Raw genomic sequence first — 25681 nt, forward strand, 5'->3', positions numbered from 1 at the left:
TACTTCTGGAACACTGCCAGATCATTACGGTTGGGATTATGTCAAACCACAAGATCATGCGTTTGTTTAGGTGTTAGTCCTTCTATCTAGTAACAATCCAAATTATCATAGGCCTGTGTTAGCCCTTCTATCTAACAATAACCTGAATTATCACAGGCCTGCTAGATGCACACAAAGCCATCATGTTGAGGGCTAGGTAAGTCCAAAAAGCATTTTTGCGAACACTGAAAAACAGAAGTATGAAATTTTGCGTTGCTATGAAATACATATTTAAAGAGCTATAATTTGAGATGTTCCTTCTCTTAACCGTGTTTCTCCTTTTGGCAAATGAATCAGCAGAAGGAGCATTGGAAGGAGCAGCTGTCCCTTGGAGACCCCTTCAAAACTACTAAGGAGGTCACTCACTACCTGAGCCACTGGAAGAATCTTCTGAGTGATCACACCATTGAATTTGAAGAACTTACTGAAAAGCTTGACAATGAGGCCAGTGAAGAGCTGAAAGAGCTTCTATTTAGTCTAACAGAGAAAACCATTGAAGAGCTTAAACGTGTTCAGTATGGAGTATTTGTGCAAGAGCTGGTAAAGCTCGGTGTGCCAAAGTTGTTCCTGCTGGAAGCTGTGGAGGAGCATAAAAAAGAGATGGTTGTTAAACATGAACAGCTTGAAAGGGAAGAGCATGACAAGAGTACGACCACTGAAGAGCTGCTTCAGCTCACCAGGCAGAAGCTGAGCCAAGAACTGGAAATGAGCCTTTTGGAACAAAAAAAATTAAGGAGCTGGGAACAATCAGTATTCATGCAAGTATCTCTCTGTACCCTTTTCTTAGTTATTATTGCAAATAGAGACGAACTAGGAGTTTTTACACCTGTCTGGGTATAATTCCTAACGATCAGTTCTCTGTTGTGCACTCGGGAATTGATTTTTCACAAGCGCTCAGCCCCTGCAGTGCTGGCAGGTAAGCCGGCACTCCTATGCAATGGAAATCCTGGGAAACAGCCATTTTGAAACCAAAAAGGTGAAGTGTTTTTATACTTCCGTTCACTCCGTGTCAGGTTTCACGTGCACATCGTTCATTGTTATTCTCAGTCTGTTCTCAGAGGTCCAGCACTTTGGAAATGTCATTTAGTATGTCAGGCCTAATTAGCCCCACATTCGATTTCAATATATTCCTTCTAGCTACAAGTCAAGCCTTACTCATCAGGTGCTCATTTTAAGTTCTGCCACAGTATTTCCCCATATTTCATAAATACACAGCACAGTAGTGTACCGCTCCAGCTCATGGGCTCCATGCATCAGACTTGGTCAATCTGGCCTGCTGACAAAGTGCCCCTGGCCCTGAGCCCCCAGCCAGAGAGGTATCATGGCATGGACGATTTTGCAGAGAGGTTTGCTGGCCCCGGGCACACATCTTGGCCATCACTGCCTACTACGATGTGACCCTGGGGAGGCGGGAAAGCGAGTGGTGGCCTTGCCACCATTGGGAGACCTTGCTCAGGGAGAGACTGTGGCTGCAGCCACGAGTTGATGTGCATGGTGCCTCTCAGACTGGGCAGCAAGGTCCCCGAGAGATTTGCACCATTCGCTAGCATTTCTTCTTAGCTGTGAAGTACATTTATGACTAGTTGTTGTATTACCTGAATATTTACACTACTGCATTTCCTATATAATGTCCATTTAATAACAGACATTGTTAAAGACATGGGACCATGAAAAAATAGTCTTCTGTCAAAATTGCAGCTTTAGGGGAAGCAACTGGAACAGGCAAACCTATATTAGGCTGTCTGCCCCTGGAGCAAACGTACTGGGCATGAGAAATGGAATGGGGCGGGGAACGGCATTAGTTAAGGTTTCTCCTTCATACCTCTTTAAAGCAAAACAGATTTGTATGGGCAGTTCTGTCCAGACAGCGTCTTTGTAAGTTTGCCTGCTGCACAGTGTCAAACCATATCAACGAAATATAAAAAGAAGCCTTGCCCATTGCATGTTTGCTTTGTTACAGAAGAAGATAAATCCATTTGTCTCGTTTTCATTCTAATTTCAAGGCCTTTGTATTTTATTCAGCATTTTAAATACTTTTCTATAAGCCATTTCAATGTATTTTCTGGCTTGTCTTATTCTCTCTTATTTATATTGCTGCAAGCAGACCCGCACGAGCAGGGAAGTAGATTGTATGACCCAGCAGGTCTTTCCTATTTCTAACTTATGATTCCATGATAATTGTGTTCCAGCCTGCAGTGTCGCCTGTTGTATTTGTTAAATGCTATCTTTATTTACAGCAACAGTAAGCTGTTTGTTTTTTCCAGTAAAATACTGGAAAATACATACAAAAACCCAGCATTTGCAGAACTATTCTATCAAAAGCCCCTTAAAATCTGTCACTGTCTTTATGTTCAGTCCACTGTCTGTCAATTTTGATATTTCAATGACAGATGCCAGCTCTCATGTTTATGTTCTCATCTGCTATCTAGTTTTCACAAAGAATTATTTTGAATGATAGCTTTTCATTTTTGTTGCTTATCAAAGAGACTATGAGTTAGTCCAAAATATTTATGAAGGCCATTAACGCTTAAAGTCCTTTTTAAACATGGACACAACAAAACTGTGATTTGCTGTATTTTCTTTTGTATCTCTGTCCATATATCTGTATATATGGATATATAGTATGTATTTTCTTCTAAAAGTCTAAGACAACATGAGAAATGGTTAAGTATACTGTAAATGCTTGCTTGGAGTAATATTGCCTTAAAGTAAGTAATTTTTCGAAGAGAAAAACTTTATGCATTAAAAATGTTTTAATTTAGGCTTTAGCTGTACTTTTAGTAAACAGAAATAAGGACTTCTAAACTCAGAAATACTTTGGTGAAATGGTATAGCCCTGTGATATACTGAATAAAACCATCAGTCCTAATCGAACATACAGTATAAGATATTTTTAAAAGAAAACTACTTTTTAAAAAAAATTATACTGTTCATGCTTTAAATACAAATACATTTTTTGGGAATTAGAAAATTTCCAAACAAAAAATTATGCTATTTTTTATGAAATACTCTTAAGGAAATATTTCAGTCACAAAGTAAGATCACAAAATATTTCAGTCACAACATAAGTCACAACATAAGGTAGTCTAAAGTTAGTCACAACTGGAAGATTAATTTAGGATTTAGCACACTTTATTTTTAAGTCAACTTCAGCTTGACCTGAGGATCAGTTCCCCAGACTTCTGTGTTGAGAACCTTTTTTCTACAAAACAGGAACTTTGAGTGATTCAAATTGCTGTTAAAATGTATTCCGTGTTGTTCCGACTGCTAAAAGCTTTTTTACAAAGAACAGCTGGAACCCTTGTGACTTGGCGATGGGAGGGATGACATATATGAGTTTATAATAAAGAGATACTTTTTTTATTTTATTTTTTTTCCGCTCTCAGTAGCTGTGACTGCTAAGTGCTGGGAAGCAGCACAGGGAGGCTTTACGGGAAGCTTTTACCTTGATTTCAGCCCTAAGTTCAGGGTTTGTATTGTCTGAAGAGGTGCAAAGATTCTGTGCATAGGAAAAGTGCTAAAAATTATTTATTTATTTTTAAAATATTCAAAAACGGTTTCCCCTTGAAAATTGAAGCTTTACAGTCCAGAAGGTTCTGCATACAGAATTGAAAGTATCCTCAACGATATTTTGAACATGCTGAGCAGCTCAGTCCTACGTGTGGAATCATTAACTGATGTATGAATAAGACAGAAAAGGACGAGAATCGTCACGTAAAGTATTTGTGTGCACGTCTCTTACATTTTATGTAAAATTGCCGATATCGCTGAACAGCAAATGGCTTTTGTTTTTTTAACAGGCAGCTTCTAAGTTTACCCCTCTCACTGTCAGAAGAGGAATTGCTTAGAATGAGGCAGGAGCTGCACTGCTGCTTCTCTCAGGTGGACAGCAGCTTGGCTTGGCCCAAGATAAGGGCAAGAACCTTGCTTCAGGCTTTCGAGGTGGAGCGGAGGGACATAGAACTGCTGAAAGTCGATCAGAACTTAGCAATGAGCAATAAACAGGTGGGAATGATGGGGGATCAGTGTGGGGATGTGCAAGGGGTTCAGGGGTGTACCCACAGGTTGTTGGCCTCGGCCTATGGGTCCATAGCTTCTCCATAGGTGTGACAGCGGTGTACATTTCTCCTGTCTGTGTGGATCAGTGGACCTTAAAGGTAATTGTTTGGGTAGCAGTTGGATAAATACTTTCTTCACATACGCCTGCATATTTCTGCTCCTTGCATGTCCTTCAGATTTCCCAAGAAGGCAGCATAGGTATAAAGCAGATGGGTGGCCAGAAGGGGCTGCATCTCTGAGGAGAGTCAACTGAAATGCCAGAAGTTGGAGTGGTGCTGAGCCTGGCTCTGAATGTCAGGGACAAGTTGGGTCCTTCACAGCCCAAACTGAGGTTTCTTTGGCAGCCCCTACGCAGTACTAATTTGACACTAAATCAAGGAAAGACTTAAGGAGGTTTTTAGGGGAATGTCCTACACTGTCTTGTCCATGTAGGAAAGAGGTGAGGGGTATTAATTCCTTCAGTAAAGTATAAAACCTGTGGGATCATAAATTATTTCCAATTCTTAAATAGGAGCGAAAAAAATGTTTCCTGTATGAATTGTATCAGATACTGTCATAAAAAGGAGGACTTTCCCTTGCTTTGTTTATTGTTCAGTTATGATTTCTAAATGTGTAAACTAACTTGGGTTAATTGGAATAGGAATTAGCCTAGTTCAAAACCTTAATAATTTCTAAAGTACTAAAGAAGGGAAATGACTCTGCAGAGCCTTATAGTTGAACAGATGTTATCATTTCCCCAAGAGTACATTATACTTAGTTGATATTCTTGTAAAGAAATATAAAGGTCAAGAATTAATTTGATTACATGAAACGGTGCCCCTTAATACTATCATGGTTCATTTGTGATTCATATACTGTGTCTTGAAAACAATGTAGTTCTTAAATTAATATTCTTTGTTCATTTTTATCCATACCGAGGAGAAAACATAGCAGTTAAAATCATCTCTTATTATTGCTGCTAAAGCTTATTTAAAATCAAATTTATGTGCTAGCAGTTTTCATGGAAGGGGTGTATATATAATTCTGCTTGAAAGAAATGAAAAACGAAATTTCTAACTTTGAATGTCTGAAAGGAATCTTCTGAATCAATAGGCAGCACCTTCATTTCAGAAATATTTTCTCAGTGAAAGTCATCCTTGCCAAGTGTTTCATTAATTGGCGGATCTGCCAATAATAGCAAGTAATAATGTTAGCATCCTCGTATACCTCTTGGAAATAAGGCATTTTGTGCTCATCTTCTTACAGCAGCATTCTAAAATGAAGAAACCAGGATCCAGGAATAGAAATAAGATAGATATTCTGAAGAAATCTTTACAGGACAAAATTTTCATTTATGAAGACTCAGTGGAAGATGAAAATTTGAATAAGGTAAGTGCAAAGTTTTTCTGTACTGAGGTCAAAACCTAGGTCTTTGATAGAAAACTGTCATTCTTTAATTACTAATGTGAATATGAACCAGATAAAAAAATGCATGAGGTGTCGTGGCATGATGCATCTATCTACTCTTGCCTGCATTTGTTGAAATGTTGTATTTCAAGCTTAATAGTTTTGGCTTTGTTTTAATTTTTACACCTTAGTTACAGGACTGATTTCATGTCTCACCCTTTTTTCTTCTGGTGTTTCTGGGGCTTAGCGTATGTATGATTGCAAGACTCCCCTAGATCCTGTGGTTTTCTTAGTAAGGCTTTCAAAACATAGAATCATGGAATAGTTTGGGTTGGAAGGAACCTTTGAAGGTCATCTAGTCCAACCCCCCTGCAATGAGCAGGGACATCTTCAACTAGACCAGGTTGCTCAGAGCCCCGTCCAACCTGACCTTGAACACTTCCAGCAATGGGGCATCCACAACTTCTCTGGGCAACCTGTTCCAGTGCCTAGCCACCCTCATAGTGAAGAATTTCTTCCTTATATCTAAACTAAATCTACCTTCTTTAAGTGTAAAGCCATTACCCCTTGTCCTATCACTACATGCCCTTGTAAAAAGTCCCTCTCCAGCTTTCTTGTAGGCCCCCTTCAGGTACTGGAAGGCTGCAGTAAGGTCTCCCAGAGCCTTCTCTTCTCCAGGCTGAACAACCCCAAGAAGACAGAAGCCTGTCTTCGTAGGAGAGATGCTCCAGCCCTCTGATCATCTTTATGGCCCTCCTCTGGACCTGCTCCAACAGGTCCATGTCCATCTTATGTGGGGGGCCCCAGAGCTGAATGCAATACTCCAGATGGGGGTCTCACCAGAGCGTAGTAGAGGGGGAGAATCACCTCCCTTGACCTGCTGGCCACGCTTCTTTTGATGCAGCCCAGGATACAGTTGGCTTTCTGGGCTGCAAGTGCACGTTGCTGGAAGGTGCTTCACTGCATACTTCAGTTGAGCAAGATTTAGTTCTTGCACCTCTCCTAACACTACTGAAAACCCAGAAATGAGTTCTTAGATCCAAAGACTTTTTGGTTAGGGGCTGAGTTTATTTGTACAGAGCTTATTGAAAGGGAGCCTTGGTTCTGGTGGGTATCTCTTAAAAGGCTCACAGCCCCAGTCTAAAGTTAATCCTTAAAGAATGAGTGGGGCCAATGCCAATATGGGATTTTGGAGGCTTTTTCCTTTTCTGCCAGAAGATGTTCGACGAGGTCTTGTTCGTGTTCCTTATACCCTTTCTCTCCTTCTCTTTCCCGCTTGTAAAATATGGGTAATATTACTTTTGTATATCAAAGGAACGTTACAACGATAACTGTTAGACATAGGTGGTGTACAGCTGTAAGAACTATGCAGAACAAGCAGGTGCCATTGGTAGATAAAAATAGTTTCACAAATGATTGCAATATCAACTTTAGTACCAATTTGGACAAAATTCTGGTTTTACACCTCTTTCTTGTGCTTTTTATACCTGTATCCTGAGGAATGAAAAATATTGGGTCAACATGTTTATTCAGAAATAATTTCACTTTTATGCGAGAGCAACACGTTGTTAGTATTGGTTGCAGACGATAAAAGCAAATGTTTATCTAGTCCAGCACACAGTCTTTGAAAGTGAGAGCAGGTGCTTGGGCAAGAATGCAACAAGTGGGCAAGTGTGTTCTGGCACTCTTTAATAATTTAATAACTCTGGTCAAAGAATGCCCTGATCTTTTACTGGAGGCATTTAAACTTTTGGCTGCAATACCTAATGCCCTGACCTCCAAAACTTAGAGGTTTTTTTGTACTGTTACTTGAAAGTACAATGCAGTTTGGGCTAAGTTCTTATGTTACAAAAAGTACTGAATACTTGTTTGGTATGAATATTGCCTTACATTTTTGTTAGAACCTTGTTTTAAAATTGGAAAGTTAGCTTCTCTAAGCCTCATTGTTTCAGTTTTATATGCCCCATCTGGCATACCTGTTGTTGTTCTAATTGTATGGCTGCACATTAGTTATAAAAAGCCAAATGCTTTGGGCTTTTCCCAATACGGAAACTGAATTATTGTTAAGGAAAATTGTTAGTTCTCACATTATCACTACGACACAGAAGTATTGCAATAAACCTTAAGCTGATCACAGAAGTGGAGTTTCTTTTGGCTGTTGCAATCTGTTACCTTGTTCTTCATTTAGAATCTTACACTTCTAAATTTTGCATTAATGTGAACACTTGATCATCTAACTCAAAACTAACCATCTGAAGTTGCACAACCAATTCAAGGCAGGGAAAAAGGACGATGGAGCACTATAGCTCTGCTGTATTTCTGCCTTTCCTGCTGCTGTTGTGCAGACTTCATGTGGTGTCGTGGGTTCTGTCTCACTACAGGATGGCTGTAAAATGATTTCCAGCTAATGCTTACGAAAGCAGCAGCAGGATGTGTTTTGTAATACTGTAAAACAGGCGTGACAGAGAAGAACAACTCATAGACAGGAGGTAGTGAGCTGGGAGGCCATGGCAAGAAGTTTGAAGCCTAATCTTGGAGCACCTGAGAGTATCATTGACCCTGCTGTGAAAATCTTCAAAAGCAGGCTATATCTACTTTTCTTGTTTCGTAGCTGTTTTGAGCTGTCTTGTGCATGAGGAAGTAGCTGTTCCTTTCTGAAATAGCAGTTACCTATCTCAGAAGAAACACAGTGGTAAAAATACTGACATTCTTTAGTCTGTTTTCCCTGCTGGGCTTAAAAAACCCAATAATAAGAGATGCATGAGAAACGTCTTTGGGGTTGCAGGTAAGCAAGTACATTTTCAGATTATTCCCTGTATTTGTAATATTTAGGACTGAGACAACACTAGTTAGCAATTAGTCTGAACTAAATGTGGAATTCTGAAGTCAGCACTTTCAAGCAATGGATTAATCAGTGCATTTACAGCATTGGCAATATTTTGTGTAGTTTGCATGTTTCAGGTGGAATCGGCAGCAAATGTTCAGACCTGCAGGAGCTGATTCATCATAACCAAAGTAGTTTGACACTAATAATATTATGTCAAATAGTACAATGTATGTCAAGCAGTATTTTACAGTCTTCTGTTTCATGTGATAAAAGGCTTCAAGAATGGCAAGGGGATATTAGTTTATAACTAGTTTATAATTTAGTTTGTAATCAGTATTTGATTCAGCTTCTACTGAAGTCACCTTCTGTGTCACACTGAAGTCAGGTCTACTTACAAGCTTTGATTTTCACAAACATATTTCTGTTTGCAGAGCTGTGATTTCAGAGCTGACGAAGCAGAAAAACTCAGGTGGCTAGGGGTAGATAGTAGTACCAGCTGAGTAATGCAACATTTTGTTTGTTTAAAAGCAGTTAATTTACTGTATAATGTTGAATAGATGCTGAATGACAAAGCTGAACATCATTCCCGTGTATTTGGACGTGCTTAACGTATGGCTTTGTACTTAGTAATATGCGAATAGTATCTAGTTTTGCAGTTTGGACCATAAATCTTACGATTCATAGAATATACTGAACATATCATATAAACCTCCTGTTATTTGAAGTGGTTGACAAAAGTATAAGTGTTTCGGTCATCAACGTCATCTCTTTCGCCTTTGAATTCAGCTGCAATTAAAATACACGTTCTTGTGTCTCCTTATAAGTGAACCTGAGTTGTCAAACTGCATTTCCATCCTTATTAATGATTCATTTTAATGGGTTCAAACTTACACTAAAGGTGATCGCTCATTTACTCCTTCATCTATTCATTATTCATTCATCCATCCCCAGATTTCATATATGTATAATTCATTTAAAATCCTTGTGTCTGAAACTGAGCCTCCTGTGAAGAAAGAAGGAAACTTTAAATTCAATTGTATGCACACACCTGTCAAAACATTTCTGTGTAATTTTTTTAATCTATACTTTTAAAGGTTTATAGCACATCCTGTTCCGAAACCACAAAGGCAGCCTTTGGATATCACTTACTAATTTTGTGTCATATAAAACAAATCATACCTCAAGCATGTATTTTCCTCTTTTTTGAGATAATGTAAAAATGTGTGTATTCTGGCAGGCAGTATCTTAGATGTGTAAATAAAAGCTGGAAAAAAAGAAGGATCAGCTCCTCAGTGTGTGTATGTTGTCATAACTCATGTAAGCTAGTAGTGTTGTAATAATTTCTATTAGTTAAGAAGCTGCCCTAATACGTTGAATAGGGAGCATCCCATAGACTCTAGCACAGTAGTTCTTTTGAAAATGGTCCTATTTACTTCTAGTCAAGTAAGTCTACTTGATTTTTTTTTTCCATTCCTTGAATAGGTGCTATTGTAATGAAAATCATGACATAAATCATTTAGTCTCTTGTGACAAAAACATTGGTTGGTCTCATCCATCTTCATTTTCCTGCTTTTGAGTACACTCAAAACTCAATGTTGCCACAGTTTTGAAAGGTGACTTGTGGCATTAGTTGCCCAACCTGGTTCATTTCTAACATGATTTACCCCTTAAAGTGATGTCTGCTGTAGCGATGCATCTCCCTGAACACCTTGCTAGATAGCAGCTGTTGTTAGCGAAGTATTAAGTGGCTGGCTGAATCAGATATAAATTCCTTGCCTTCCTTTAGAAGCTATTTCTTTTGTTATTTAACATGTCTGTTTTACTGTTACAGACTCACTTCCATTCCATCCTGTCTTTAAGAATCACCTAAAAGTGCAACAACTTTTGCTGCTGAAAAGAGGGGTGAGGGCAAGTCAATGGAATCTTCATAGCTGAGACCTTAAAAAATTGGCCGGTCAGACAATACGGCTCTGAAAACTGCTAATTGCTTTTGAGAACATTGTCTTGTGTCACAGTGATCAGTAGTACAACAATTTATTCAGTGTGCCTTTTATAACAAAAACTTGAGTCTTATTTGAGAAACTAGTCTTGTGCACAGGCTTTTGAAGAAAGATTTATTATTATTTTTGTTTTAAATATTTGCCTTGGCACTGAGGTGTGGAATAGTCTTGCTTCTAGGCCTTAGTCTTATGTCACTGGCTCATAAGAATATCTTGAAATAGCACTTTGGATTTTGAAAATAAATTTGCTTTGACAAGATAAATAAACCAAACCAACTAAACAAAAAAAACTCCCCCAAAAAACTGAGTTAGTATAGGATTGACTGTCTTGTGCAATCTATATCAGAGTTGTGACTTGTAGGATGTTCTGCGGAAGTTTTTATCTTTGATTTCCAATCGGTGCTGCTAGAGTACAGTGTACACCTTCAGATGCTTGTGAACTGCTGGACTGTGAGCTTAAATGAGAGAAGCTAAAATTACTTGCTTTTCAATAAAAAGCATTTACAGAAAACAAAAGGCCTCAAATTTACTTTAATAGGTTTCTTGCCTGCCTGCAACGAACATGGAAGATAGATATAAAAAAAATATTATTATTGCTATTATTATTATTGAATTTTTTTCCTAAGGAAAACTGAAACATAGAAACAAGCAATGGATATTTCTGGATCTATCCTAATGTAAATGTCATCTACTTTTTTGGAACAAGTACTGGAAGGCAGCTCAGCTCTTTTTCCGTAAACTCCCAATTTTGGCCATCTCTTTTGCTTTTTTAGCTTAGTTTTTAGCATTTTAGTTACTATATTTCCAGTATGATCTCTGAATTGAATTCTCCTCCTAACTCAAATATCCCCTGTGTTTATTTGTAACCCATATGCTTACTTATTATTTAGTGTCACACACCTACATTATTCAAGACCGATTTGTTAGATTAACAGTAATGTTAAGAGACAATGTCTATCTTTTAAGATGGAGATCTGTTAAAGATATCAAGAAAATGAATCTTGCCTCTACTTTGTGTCTGTAGCATGATTTCTTACTCTTGTGTTGTAATTGGCTTAATTCATGTTAGTAGGAAATATTTCCTGAAAGTAACCTTCCATCTCTTGCATTCAAGGACATTCCAGATGATGTAATGGAGACTTTGGAGAATATCACATGAACATGAATGAGAATATCACAAGCACGTGTGGTTCCAAATCACATTTTAAATTTAGGTCTATCTACTGGATAATATAATTTGTATGATACACAATCAGTCTTAGCAGATCCCTTATCAATAGAATTTCCAGAGAAAATTCATGGGCATCATGTTACATATTTATCATCTTAGGATCTAAAAACTTGCTGGAAGTCTCCTTAAATGCTTCTTTAAAGCTAATCATGAATAGAGTCAATAATAAATAATTCTGATTAGCATGAATAGAAAGCTAATAAGGTTTTAATGTCTCAAGTATGTACCATCTCTATTTGTGCAAAGATACTCTGAGGGGCAAAATCAGGTCTTCTGCCAATGGGAACTCATACAGTGTCTAAAGACTACAGTTGACCTTTACAGTGTTGTAGTTCACACTTGAAGGCAAATACTATTGGTCTTTATTATTCTTATTTTATAGACTGGTAAAACTGTAGAGAGGTTAAGACTGCATATATAAAGGTATACCACAGGATGCCTACCATGCTAAGGTACTAACCGTGTAGGTATCTCAATTAAATAGGGAGGTTCATCTCTGCCTGTTTTTTAAGAGAGAGGCCAAACTTGATGGGATAAATACTTTTCCATAGAATACAAATGTGAGTACCTGCGCTCAGGTGCCATGGTGATAGTAAACTTAACCAAAACTTATTTAAAAGTTTTTGAAGATGCTTCCTTTGATGGCTGTGGTTCTTCAGTTCTGTCAGACAGTAGTTACTTGAGCATTGCTATTAAAATACGTAATACTGGAAACTTCTGAAAATGCTGATTTCTGAAAACTTTTTTTTTTTTTTTTTTTTGGTATGCTGTGAAACCTATCTGATTAGATTTGTCAGGACCAAAAGAGAATTTAGAGATGGAGTGAGGGAAAGCCCTGCACTCTGATACCCAGCAGTGTACAGATGGGCTTTTTCTGTGCTTAGCTTTATTCTAAATCCAGTGTGTAGGGCAGCAGTCGATACCAACACCAGCTAGTGGAGTTGGAGATTTTATGGTTGCATGTGCTTTCTCTCTGTGTCTTCTCTCTCTTACAATCCAACTTCTAGGCTCATCTGGATAATACAGGGAGAGAGAATAAGACCAAACTGATAATTATTTACTGTCTTTGAGGATTCAGCCACCCATATGTTAGATACGCAGTGTAGCCATCAGTGTCTGACCTAGACATCCACACTTATACCTCAGTGGAAAAACATTTTTTAGGATATGAAACATACCAAGAAGTACCTTTTCCTTTTCTTTGACTATAAAGGGAGCTTAGAGTGGCAAGCTCAGATGAAGGCATCTAAAGAGGCTAATTGCAGCTGGCTATCAACATTGTCCTGCAGAAAAATGGTCACAGTGGCAATATCACTGGCTGTGAATGTCAGTGGGATACCATGGAGAGCTCATCAATCACGTTGCGTTTGATCGCGTGCTTGCACGTGCCGTGCTTGCCTTTCACTCTCGGTTAATTTCTGGGGATGTCCCATCAGATGTATGGCAGCAACATAGTTGAGTTAAATCATTTTGATTTAATTCTATTTGATGTCCATTCAATCCAGTTTTAATCTTGTTTGAAATCCATTACCAGTAGACTCTTGATTTACAGTTTAACTTTGTTTTATGTAAGAGAATTTTTGGTTATTGCTTAAAGAATGGTAGGTTGAATTTCATTGGTTGGTATTAACTGATGTTTGCCAATTTGAAAGTAAATACAGTCTTTATAAATTTTGTATTTTTGCTGAACAGAAGGATGTATTTTATCTTCCCATTTAACCAATCACATAGGTAAGCATAGGTTTGTTTATATTTTTAATTGTTACTTTTATTAGATTAAAAAGTATATAACCCCCCTATTTTAGGTTTTAATATTTCATATTAAACTTATGGCTACCCTAAAACAAAGCCTGATCTCTTTGAAATATCTGATCTTACTGTAGTATTTTTTTGATCACTTAAACACAGTAAAAGCTTGGAATTTAATGTTAAAAGCACTTTTTAAAACAATGTATTACATTATAAGATAACAGCGTTGATTTCTTTGCTGCTTTAATCCTGCTCGTTAATTACAGAGTAGTAAAATCATGCACATGCATGTAAGGTTATCTGTTAATCTTGTTATCTTTTGTGCTTTGGTATTTTTCAGGTTAAGTATGAGTTGCTGCTTGAGAAAGAGTGTCAGTTGCGCGATCTTGAAAATAAACTTGGAGAGTATATTGCTTCTTTAGCCTTTCAAAAGACTGTTAAAAAATCCAAAATGTTGGAGCTGTATACTGCTGTCATAAGCGTACAAGTTTTTCTCTTTGAACAACTGAGCACATCAAAAACCCTGTCAAAATTGGAATGCGTTCAGATTTTAGAAGCACATAATCCTGTAAGTAATGAAGTTGTGAAAAGGAAAAATTCCTGTTAGGAGACAGCAGCTATCACAGTAGCTTATTTGACTTTGATTTAGCTGTGCTGGTTTGCAGCTCCTCGTGGCCCAGCTTTTAATTTCTGTGATTATGTTCACTTTAATGCACTCAGTAAAAGAAATAAGAGAAGGAAAGTATTAAAGCCAGGGAAGATTGTATATTATTATTTATTTTTATTATAGTAGCATCCAGAGATCTACAGTCAGAAAGAGCAGTATTTTGGTGGCTAGTTAATATTAAAGTTTTTTGGTTTTTTTTTACACCTGCTATTTGCAGCCATCCAAGTGGGGCTTGGGAGAGCACTGGAGTAGAACAAACAAAATGGGTTTTTAAGAGCAAAACCTCTTTGCTAGAGGGCATCAATAGAGAGCTATTGCTGTGAAAACTCCTGGTTACATTTTAATGCTGTCATCTCTACAGTTTCTCTTAGAATGGCAGTTAGAATGCGTATATGCTTCCAGTTTTGTTTAAATTTGTATTAACTCTGTAGGAAATAGTGAAAGTTGTATGAAGATGGAATATTAAAAATAATTTAATCTGGAATTATGGCCTTTTATGCAGTAAGTGCAAGAGTGCTCTGCAAAGAGGTTGCTTTTAGCTTCTCTGTCCTTGAACAGATGAAGAAAAAGGATTGAAGGAGAGTTCTACAGTAGCTAGCACTGGATTGCTTAGCCAATGTGCAAGAACTGAGTTGAGCCCTATTTTGGGGGGAAAAAAAATTTTAGGCATTGTTCAAAGTGCCTGTTAGGCTTGGTGTACGGGGACTGTCTCCTGGTGATTTTTCTCTCTTGCTGTGATTTATTTCTGCTCCTTTGTCACACTAGCTGGCAAATTTAAACACCTGTTACTTTAAAAAAAAAATTATCAGAATACACAGGATTCCCTAATGCTGACGACATCAGCGATAGTTTTGCCAGTCAGTGAAACAAACACATCCGGCTATATATGAATTTGCTTCGTCTCCTTAGAGACAGCAAGGTAACGTTCAGGTTTGGTGTTAGGAGAGTGGATCTAAGATCCAATGTCAAATCTTGCTGACCAGGGAGCAGATACTTACTTAGAGACATCATGCTCGAATGAATATCTAGTCCAAATACGGCTGATGAGGTGGAGGAATAGGTTAAAATTCAGCATGTTCTCCAGGCTACAGGTTGGGAATTAGGGCGCTGAGATATTAAGCAACTTATTTGAGGTCAGACAACAATGACATTGGAAAACTGGAATGTGAAGTCATCCCTCTGATGTCTAGTTTGACTCTTACCAAAGAGAGATCTTCGGCATGAGGGATCCAGTGCGCTTAAGACTTTGGTTTTTAGCCCTTTGATTTTTAGGGCATTGTATTTTAACCCTAACTTTATCACACTAAATGTGAATTTTTGTCTTTTAACTTCAAACCTCTTTGATGTTAGCTGTCAATTCAGTATAACTAAAACTAGTCAGTCTGAGTTTCTCAAGCTGTTTCAGTGGCTTTATGCAGGTTATAGATGAATTCTAGTGGTGCCATTCTTTTGTTTGGATCTCAGCCATGCTGGTAGTGTACTTTCTAGATGTCCTCTATAGTGGAAGGTTTCAGAGAGCATCGACCTTTAACACAATGAAAATTGACTCATATTGTTCAGCATTGTTCCGATACTCATAGTGTGCAAGTCATGTTTACTGAAGCCATGCAATGAATTGGAAAGTGTAATGACTGCAAGTGGCTGGATAGAATGAGAAATGAAAAAACTAATATCAGAAATTGTGATACCGTCTTTTTTTCTTCACCCCAAATGAAATTCGTTCTTCCAAGTTAAATTGCGACTTTTTATCATTACGTGTTTTCAACCTCTAGGAGACTGAAGAACTTGACAGGAAGCTGGAGTATGAGATGTTGCATAAGGAGTCAGCTCAGCAGGAGCATCTAATGAGTAGGCAGAGGTGGAGTCCAGATGGATTGGGACTTTCAAGTGAAGCTGTGGAAACGAATGCAGACAGACAGGTGACAGTTCTGCTAAGACAGGCCATGAATAAATGTAGTCAATTTATAAATCTACACCAGCAAAGGTAAGTGCTTTGGTCTCAGGTGTCACTAAGTTACTGCAGTCCTTACAGACCATAAGATATTACAGAGAAACAGCAGGCTAAATGTTCTGCTCAGTCAGGGAGGGACTATACAACTACGTTTGAACAGTGCATTTTTGTGATGTGGCCCAGAGCATAACTGAAGAGTCTTGGGAATATTGAAATAAGAATACATGAAATAATAATAACTTAGTTACATATAGATTGTGATGTGTTGCATGGCAATCACCATTTCTTGACAGGGACAGTAGAAAAATAACAATACTTCTTAGCAGCAAGGAGGAAAAGAATTTTAATCCTGTTCCTTCGTCTCCCAAGAAGATAGGTAGGGACTTCAATGAAACCTGATCTGCTGGGGTCAGAGGATGTATCTGAGACAATTTAAATTGCATTTCTATCTCCACCATCACACTTTAGACTAAATTCCCTGTCACGCAATCATTTTTGATGGGATATATAAACTCTTCTTCAGAGACAGGCTCAATTTCACTTTTCCCTGGCCAATTTTTAAGTAAAGATATCAGTGGCAAAAAAAAAAAATGCCTCTTGGGAGATATATAGAAAATATCTGTCTTGTTGTGAAGGTTGCCTAGCAAAAATGGGTGATAATTTGCAAAATTGCAAAGTATTGTATTACATTCATTAGGGTTACAGGTGTTAGAGAGTACCTTTCCATCTGTATTGCACAATATTAAAAGTCTACCACATCTCAAGGTTCATCTAAGATCCTGAGAGGGTGCTTTCCATTACAAAGAGGGATTTCCGTGAAACAATTGATAAATTAAAAATGGCTTTTATAGGCTTTGAGTGGAATTATTGCACTCTTAAGTCTGTTTTAATTCTGAAAGGGCTGGAGCTCTACTTGATGTAGATCAATGACTCTCCTGTTGTAGAAGTAAAGAGTCACTTAGAAGAGCAGATAGATTACTGGCTTGTGGGTACTACTGTAGAGATATATCAGTGAAGCCTTCAAAGAAACTGCAACTAGTCTTTACCTGAAAACATAATGGAAGAAACAAATTTTGTACTTTTCCCAAGTGACATAAGGATGTCTCCATGATTTGGTCCAGAAACAAAAAAATCACCAGTAGTGAGGAAGTTAACTGTTTACCATTATATTCTAGCAACAGAAAGATCCACACCTTGCCATGAAGTGTGGTGATGAAATTTAAAGAAGATGGGGATGGGTTGAATCATGTTGCTTTGGAGCAATACCAGATTTGAATTGTGTGCAAAAGCATAGCCTTAGATTTTGCTCTGATGTTTTCTTGGTGGTTCAGGGGAGAAAGGAGGAGAAGCTGGCTTATTTTAGAAGTTATGCTGCTCACCCAACTTGGCTGACAGAAAGATACACTTCCTGAATGGATGACTTTCAGATATTGTTTCCTGTAACACAGTCATTGCGCCTGGGAAGATTTCAATGTTAATTCTGTCTTTCACTTCAGCTTGAGAGATGAGCAATGGAATTGCGCAGTGCTTGAAGATCTCCTGGAAAATATAGAAATGGATGCATTTTTTGCACTTTATAGTCAGGTAAGCATGAAATTGAACAAAGATTCCAAGTTTAAATTACAGCTGTATCCGGAAATCAGCTTTTCTTGCTTTTTTTGGGGAACCATTACAGATGTATTTGGACCCAGTTCTGCTGATAGTCACTACCAGTTCTGGTGTTTGCAGCCTGTATTATCATTCACTTCAGTTAATTCTGACCTATTTTCAGACTTCTGAATTTTATTGAGTTATACTACTTTTTGTTCACTTACAAATCCTGTCTGGGGGTTGTCCTTTTGCATTTCATTCTGTGGAGAGAACTAAATTGCCTGAGTTTCTGGTGTACAGACAGATTTACAGTCTGGTTTTCATGTAATGAGACAAGGGTTTTGTTTAGGCTTTAATCAGTGTTAGAAAAGATTTGCATTGATCGTGTTACAAAACTAAATGGTAGAAGGACTGCTAGTTAAATTTTCTAGTATCATTACTCATATTGTTTTCAAAAACAGCATCACCTCTTCAGGTGATTTGCTATCCGTTGGATGCCTATCAGTGCCACGAAAGGCATTAAAAATGAATCGCTGTTGTCCCCAAGTTTTATCTGCAGGCCTTGGTTGAGATATGTAGCTAGCGTCAGAAGAGACTCGATGTTGCAGCTTTTCACATCCAAGTATCTTGCCTCTCAGGGACAAGTGTGGGCGCAGTCACCTGTATCATAAATGGGGATCTTCAGACGCCAGCAAGCCAAGGAGGGACCATGTAGACTAAGGGTCTCTGAGCTTTTCCTGTGTCTCGGCTTGTTTCTCCTCAGTTTTCTGAACTCATTATCCTCTCTTGAGTTCGATGTCTATTTGAGGTCAGCTGCTCTCATGAAGACTTGGACTGAGACTCCTGTTATATCTGTGTTAGGAGATTCACCTGGAAGGTAGCACATGTTTTCAGATCCTTACTCTGATTTGGGTAAGGAATTTGCATCAAGATCTCCTAAAGCTCACAGGAGCATGATAATCCCTTCAGTCTCTGCCTCTCACGTGGACACCTGGGCTCCATTCAGAGTGGAGTCCTTCTGTGAGCCTTGCACCTCTAAATATCTGGCAGCCTGATGGCTAAGGTGCTGTCCTGGAATGGAAGATCTCACTTTGTGCTAATGAATTAAATCAGGCAGAGTGGGAATTCAAAGTTCATCTTAATGCTTTCCAAGAGCATCCTGTCCTCTGGGCATGATAATACAAACACCAAAAACCCATCTTGGTGTGTCTTGCAGAGTGTAACATTTGAAGGTGTTTGCTGAGCAGGTCATGACCAGCGTTACCAGCCTTCCGGTTTTAAATGCAAGCTATGTGTTCCCTTAGAGTTTGAGTTTTTTTTGTTTTGTTGGTTTTTTTTTTAGTATTGTTATTTTCCTCTTGGACCCCACACCCCCCGCCTCCTGTTGCACCTGTTTTTTTTTCAAACTGGCTTGCTACCTTGTTGGCCCTGCCAGTTTGGGGTCTTGTAAGCGGATGTGGCTGTCAGGAGCTGCTGAATTCTGTTCCAGCCTTCAGTTCCTTCTCACTGTTTTCTGCCCCCTTGGCCCACTGCACATAGAGCTCCTAAACTTTTATTGGGACTTCACAGAAAGAGCATCCTGCTGACACTGATAAAAATTTCTGCTACAGACCTTTGTGGGGTGCTTATGATGTAAATACTCACATGATGGTGAGTTTTAATCTGATTATTTCTTTATAACTTTAAACTTTATATGTATTAATTTATGCTCCTTTAAAATAACTTGCATAATGCTGACAAGGCAGTCACCCACTATTTTCAGTTATTCGTTCAGTCGTGGAATGGTGATGTGGGCAATGACAGCTATAACACTTTTCAGAGGCGATATTAAATTTGAGGCTTTATTTGCCCATTTGTAGTTGCAGTTTGTCTAATAGCTCAAGATTTCAGAACGCTTTTCTAGGAGAAAAGGTGATCTTTTGTCCTGTTCAACGTTCCTTTTTTTTTTTTTTTTTTTTTTTGAAAGGTAAGAAGTTAACAGGCTTGTGTGAATATTTTGCTGAAACATACAGTGCTTCAGATACATGTTGAATATGACAAATATAAAATAAGTCTTAGATAAAATAAACTCCATTCAGCATCAGTGGAAAATAAACATCAGAACAGATACAAAAATTGAAAATGCTTTGAAAGGTCCTTTGGGCTTTGCTGATCTTGCCCTGTACTACTGTGATTTAAGTCATTGGTCTTGGTGGGCCATAGTCTTGTGGTCTACTGAGACCATTATCACAGTTTAATTTCAATGCTTTTAAATCCTCTATTGCCTTGCAATCTTGGGTTGATTGAAGAGACCTTGTACGTTGTTGGTTTAGCAATTTCATAGGCTGGCAAAAACAGCCACTGCTGAGTGGGAGCTCCTAAAGAGAGCATGAGGACTGCATTAATCTCATACTGAGGTTCTTATCTTGCCATACTCCTGGGCATAGAAGGGTAGGAAGAAGATGCACGTAACAAACTAGCTGCTCAGCAGAAGAGTTCTTATCTTGCAAAGGATGTTGTGAAATGTTTTTCTGCTGTTCTTGAGTTTGATTGTCTCTGATAGGAACTCGGCATCTGCCTCCCTCAATGAAGGCATGAATTCAAGGTGTGTGGCATGTTAAGATGAATGCTGAAGCGGCTGTGTAGGACTTGGTGGGAGGGAAGAGAGACAAACCCAGGGGCTGAGTGCTACTGCTGCTGGCTGTGAATTTTTTCCCCATTTTGAGGGGAACCCTATCCCAAGAGAGCTTGGCTCTTTTCTTTGCATTTCAGTTCAAAGGCAGTGCTCTTTTCCTTTTGGAAGTGTTAATCATATTTATCATTGGACTGCCCAGAACTAACCACGAATATGCTGGTTTTGCATGTTATTGTGGCTGGTTTCGGTCCTAGAAAGTTTTATAATTAAATACTGACACTCCTTGTTCTGTATTCCCCAAGATCGTACCACTTGGATGGGGGAGGAAGCTGGATATTGCTTTTCTACAGCATAGGTAAACCATGTTGCCTAAGTTGCTGACAATTTAATTGTCTTCCTGGGATAGTTACTAACTTTCTTTGGCACAGATACGTTGTGAAAGAGCTTCTGAACAGCATGGCATGTATTCTGCAAGTTGAGAGGTTAAAATCATTGTTTTGCAGATTAGATGCAGGCAAACAGAATATGTCATAATTTTCACAGTACCCAGTCATCTTAGCACCCTAGCAGGTGAACAATGATCCTTGATAATTATAGATTTTGACATCTTGAAGGCAGAGATTTAAGAGCATCACTGTCACCTCACTGCACTTGAAAAACTGGACACACTGTTCAGTGTATACTTGGGGGACTGTGCTTTATGTTTTGTTCATAAAATTCCCTGGAGAAATAATTATTTGTGTAAATATGCATTAGATATACCATTGGGGTTTTTGTGTTTATATTTATTCATATAAAATATAGCCCAGAGATATTCTGGGCTATATACTTTATTGAAATTACATAAAACCTTTACATATTTACCCTGCAGATATACAGAACAAACTTTCTGTTCTCAGCAAGTATAATAGTATACTAACTCCAACTATAATTCCAAACCTGACTACTCTTAATTCAACTGTAGAGAAGTAGATGCTTAGTAGAAGAGTAATTTATTAATTTACTAAGGCTCAGTGTAACATATTCCTATTTCTGGTTGTGCTTATCCTGTGAGCTGATGTGGGAATTGATTTTTAAATCTTTTTTTCCCCCTGTTTTCTTACAATTTATAGAAAACATTACATTGGCAAGTACTGGGAAACTAGCTATTGTACCTCTGTATCTTACACTCATTCTTTTCTTTAAAGAGGATTTTCCCTTTTAGGCTAGTTTTCAGAACTGTGGATGCAGCCCTCTCTGGAAAACCAGATAAGTTTTACTTTCCTACATTTTGTGTTTCAGCTTACATCCTTATTGAGGCAGATCTAGGTCAATAAGAGATTTGCTTGCATGATAGTGAGTTCAGGATCATAGGCCTCTGGCTGAGAAGTTACTTTTAAATCAGCTCATAGCTATAACCCCAGGTACGCTAGTTGCATTTTAGAGACAACAGATGATGCAGGCAGACTGTCACGTGGAAACAGCACAGTAAGCTTGAAACACCGCATGGATCAAGTTCATTGATTCTTACATTAGTTGTTTAAATACACATTGCTCAGTCCAAACACTTAACAGTAATTCTGCTGTTTGTAAACTACAGTTCATTCCTGGTTTTATTCTGACTAAATTCAGAGAATACAAATGAGGTTATTGGTGGTGCAAGTAGCACTTATATCCATTAGATGTTATGAAAAACGTAATTCCTAATCTTTGTGGTACCATACTAAATAATATACCTGAAGTATCAAACGCATCCCACGCTGGAGGGCTGTTGGTCTGACTGGTGTGACCATTCCTGTGTTTGCAGGCATGTTCACTTCTCCTTCCCGCTTCTGCAAGCTGGTCTGGGTAGCTGTGAGCATCTGAAAGCGCTGCTGGCGCCTGTTCACACATCAGCACTCACTTTGCCGTACATATGCTAGATGCACCTGGCCGGTGGGTGCCTCTGCTGCTTTTGGTACTGTTGACAGCATTGTGGCACCTTGCAGGATTACTGCTGTGTTAGAAAAGCATTAAGGGTTGCCTCTCAGTCTAAATCATACCTGATGCAGAAAGGTAAGGGTCAGAGTCGAGAAAAGAACATTTTAAAGAGGAAGCTATTACAGAGGAAAACAGTACTGAAGTCACGATGTTTCGATCATCTGCATGTAAATTACTGAGTTAAAGGTCCTGACACCATTTAGCCAAAAGGGGCAGAATAGGTCACAGAGATGTGTCATTTTTATTCTCGCTTTGTGTTGTTTTTTGTAAGTTTCTAGAAGAACAGTTTTTAAAGACCAAAAGTACAACACAGTCTGTATACAACTATAGAAATTAAACTTAGGTGTCTATATTAAGATTTAAGCTCTTGTTTACATTCCTCTCCAGAGAAGAATCAAATAATTTCTTGCCCTAAGTAGCCTGAACAGACATCTCTTTTACCTAACTTTGGTGCCTGTTCAGGATAAAAATATTGGATGTTTTAGATACCACATCAACTTACTAATCTCTCATCAGTCTTAGGATTTTATCTTGTTCATTCTAGTATCTCAGTGGTTTCCATGGAAAACCTATAACACTGAAGAGCCCAGGAAACTCTGGGAAGTGACTAGTCTGCCTGCCTTTTGGAAAGAAGTTCTCTGCTTGGAGAACCGTTATGGGAAAAGGAGGTTGATTTGATATCTTTATTTTGTGTGGCCATCTAAATTTGGGTTAGGGCTGCTGTGGGGGTGATTGCTTTGTTGGTTTTTACATGGATTTAGCAGAAAGAATTGTCCTTTACAGAGCACCCTTTCGGTGAAGTGGCTTCTTTCAAAGAAGAAGATTCACTTGATACAGGGATCTCCTAGGTGCATTCGTTCCTCTGAAAATTTGTCATGCAAAAAAGAGGCAGAGTTCAAACATTTGCTGTGACATTTTGAATCCACTGTAGATAAAGAAATTGGCTGTCTTCCTGCATGGTGGGACCTTGTGTGTTTTTTATGTGACGTGAGCTTTGTAGTCATCTTCCCCCATCAATGCTTATAGGAGGGTCTACAGAGCGGAGGTGACTCAACTGTCAGGAGTCATCTCAAAGGTTTGGCACGGTTTACCTAACTTTGGCTACCTGAGATACATGTATGGTTTGAATAGACTACAACAGCATTTTTCTGGCATCCTTTGAGGCATTTAACTTGCTTTAATTTGCTCTACTCTTTTCTTTCCATGTAGTTCTCAGTATATTGTAGACTTTTCATATTTGATACGCATGAGAAATCCGCAGAAACAGCCCTGGGGACACAGTAGTTTTGACAGCAGAGCAGAAAATAACAACGGGGTTTTGGTGTTTGGAGGGGGGCAGGAAATGGGGCTGGTTGATTGTCTAGGGAACAACTACGTTTGAGCTTAGTCTACTTGAACATTATGTGAGTATGCTTTACCACTGACCTTTGGGCCAAAAAAGAGAGGATGTTTGGAAAAAAAAACCCACCAAAACAAAAACAGATGTTTCCTTCACCTCCTAACAAATGTTACAAGCTGTTCTTTGAGCTTCTCACAGAATCTGGTGTTAAGAGAGGCTGAACCATGAAGTGCTCAACCATGGCAACATGTAAATGTTGTCATTAGCTTTCAGAGGCTACTTTTTTTACCCCAAATTTTACAGACCAAGGAATGCCATATTGCTTCCTTGCTATCTTGAAAGGATTTATTTATGATAGTACAGTCCATAAATTAACTAAACCTTACATGCTAGAATATGGTTGCATTGTGATTTTTCAGACCGAAGGGCATCGAGTACATGCCCTAAGCGCATACGCTAAGATCAACTGGTTGTTTAACATTTACATTGCCTATATTCAGAATGAAGTGGACAGCCGTAAGATATATGGGCCACTGAGGGTAGAAACAGTGAACATAAGACTACGACCACTTGACACCAAAACTGTCACCACTAACATGATTTTCAATAATATTTTTTTTCTATAATGAATAATTCTTTAATGATAGTAATTAAAATTTGCTAACACTTTTTTTATTTTCAGTGCTAAATTTATCTGTCTTCTACTCATTAATCCTCTAGGAGCTCCGACTGGCAGGTTATTTAGCTAAACTGACGAGGGTGCCAATGGGGATGTTGCACAGGATCCTGAACTTGTTGCTGCCCTCCAGCTCACAAAGTGAGGTTCTTTCTGTCCTTGATTCAATCAGTAAATATTCACATGGTGTTGCTGAAAGTGACAGTAATGCAGATGAGTCTGGCAGCTGTAAGAAAAGGTAAGTGTGATATTTTTTGGTAGACGATTGCAGGAAAAGATTATTGCTTTACGTGTATATATGTATTTGCTGGACAAGCTGATTGACAGCAATAGAAAAAGTCACAGGTGCATAAGTTTCCTTTTGAAATATTTTTGTGGGGTAAAAATAGTTTGAAACTGCTACCTTATTTTGTGAAATATTTTAACTATAATAAATTGATTGATTAAGAATTAATAAATTTTATAACTTTATGAATTAAACGGTTATTTTATAGATTTATAAATCTTGTTCTGATAATTTTCTTTCTGTTGACTTTAATTGGAGTTTATTAAAACATTTTCCTTCCAGCTTTTTATATTTATCATATTCATAGCACACCAGAATTCAGATGTCTATAGCTCCTAAAGGTATAAAGGAGGTCCTCCTTTCTAATAATGGACGTTTCAACCTGGCAGATGCCTGTCCCTTTGTTGTTCATTACTAAAGTCCCAAGTGACCACTGTCTTCCCCTTTACTCACAGAGACAGGTAGTGTCCCAGAGCCTTCATCCCTCCAGTTTATCCCCATTAACACCAGCTGAATAGCTGTGCGGCTAACACCGAGAGGTGCTCCCGGACCCTCTCTCCCAACTCCCTGCTATGACATGGGGAGGAGAGAAAAGCAGATGATGTGGCACTGGGCCCTCCAGTCGTCAGATGCGAGCTGTCAAGGAACAGATAAGGGTCCTTGGGACCATGCCCTGCGGTGTGATCTTAGCTGATTTAAATGATTTGTGGCAGGGCAGCAAAAATCCTTGAACGCTGTTACTGACTGTATTCATGGTATTACTATCGTGGGTTTGGTAGCTAAAATCAGAAAGGGGAGGAAAGTGTGCATATTTGGGGATTTGCTGCTGGGAATTCTTTCTGTTCTGCTCCTTCAGGAAGAACCAAGAGTTGTGGCAAGCACTGGAGAACAAAGTAAGGCAAGATCTGATAAACAGAAGTTTGGAAAAGATCCCTTCTCTAAACAAGAGAAAAGACAGGTAAGGAGAAAACAGGAAGAAACATATCTGGGTTTTTTAATACTTCATTACATCTCCAGAGGTTCCTCTTACATCTGTTAGAAATCAGAAAATAAGTTCATAAATATGCATTTTCTGACACTGTTCTGCTGTTTGGTGCTTGTGTTTCCTATAACATACTTACACATAATAAGCAATAATAGTAAATGCTTAAAAAGATTTTTCCATACATATCCACAAAATTCACACGTTTTTCATATACACTGCCATCTTCACTAAGGTTATTTATTATAAGGTTACCTTTCCTTATGCAATTTTGTATCTCATAAAATGATATGTAAATTATTAGGGATTGGAATGGAAATTAGAAT

General features: G+C 38.4%; 1 protein-coding gene across 5 annotated transcripts in view; it reads left to right on the forward strand.

The window, feature by feature from the left end:
* EVC2 (EvC ciliary complex subunit 2) overlaps nt 1-25681 on the forward strand; it is a 74615-nt gene that overhangs the window by 47324 nt on the left and 1610 nt on the right. For 2 of the 5 annotated variants that reach the window (XM_087737515.1, XM_087737516.1), the window contains exons 14-21: nt 337-801; nt 3844-4044; nt 5344-5466; nt 13632-13859; nt 15731-15942; nt 17406-17493; nt 24132-24325; nt 25230-25331. In XM_087737515.1, the coding sequence (XP_087593641.1) occupies nt 337-801; nt 3844-4044; nt 5344-5466; nt 13632-13859; nt 15731-15942; nt 17406-17493; nt 24132-24325; nt 25230-25331 (1613 nt within the window). The remainder of the gene's footprint in view (nt 1-336; nt 802-3843; nt 4045-5343; nt 5467-13631; nt 13860-15730; nt 15943-17405; nt 17494-24131; nt 24326-25229; nt 25332-25681) is intronic. The other 3 variants (XM_087737517.1, XM_087737519.1, XM_087737518.1) reach the window with 2 other exon arrangements.

The sequence above is a fragment of the Nipponia nippon genome, unplaced genomic scaffold (genome assembly GCF_047370975.1).
Source record: "Nipponia nippon isolate SJK-2023a ecotype South Korea unplaced genomic scaffold, ASM4737097v1 scaffold_6, whole genome shotgun sequence".
NCBI classification, from domain to species: Eukaryota; Metazoa; Chordata; class Aves; order Pelecaniformes; family Threskiornithidae; genus Nipponia; species Nipponia nippon.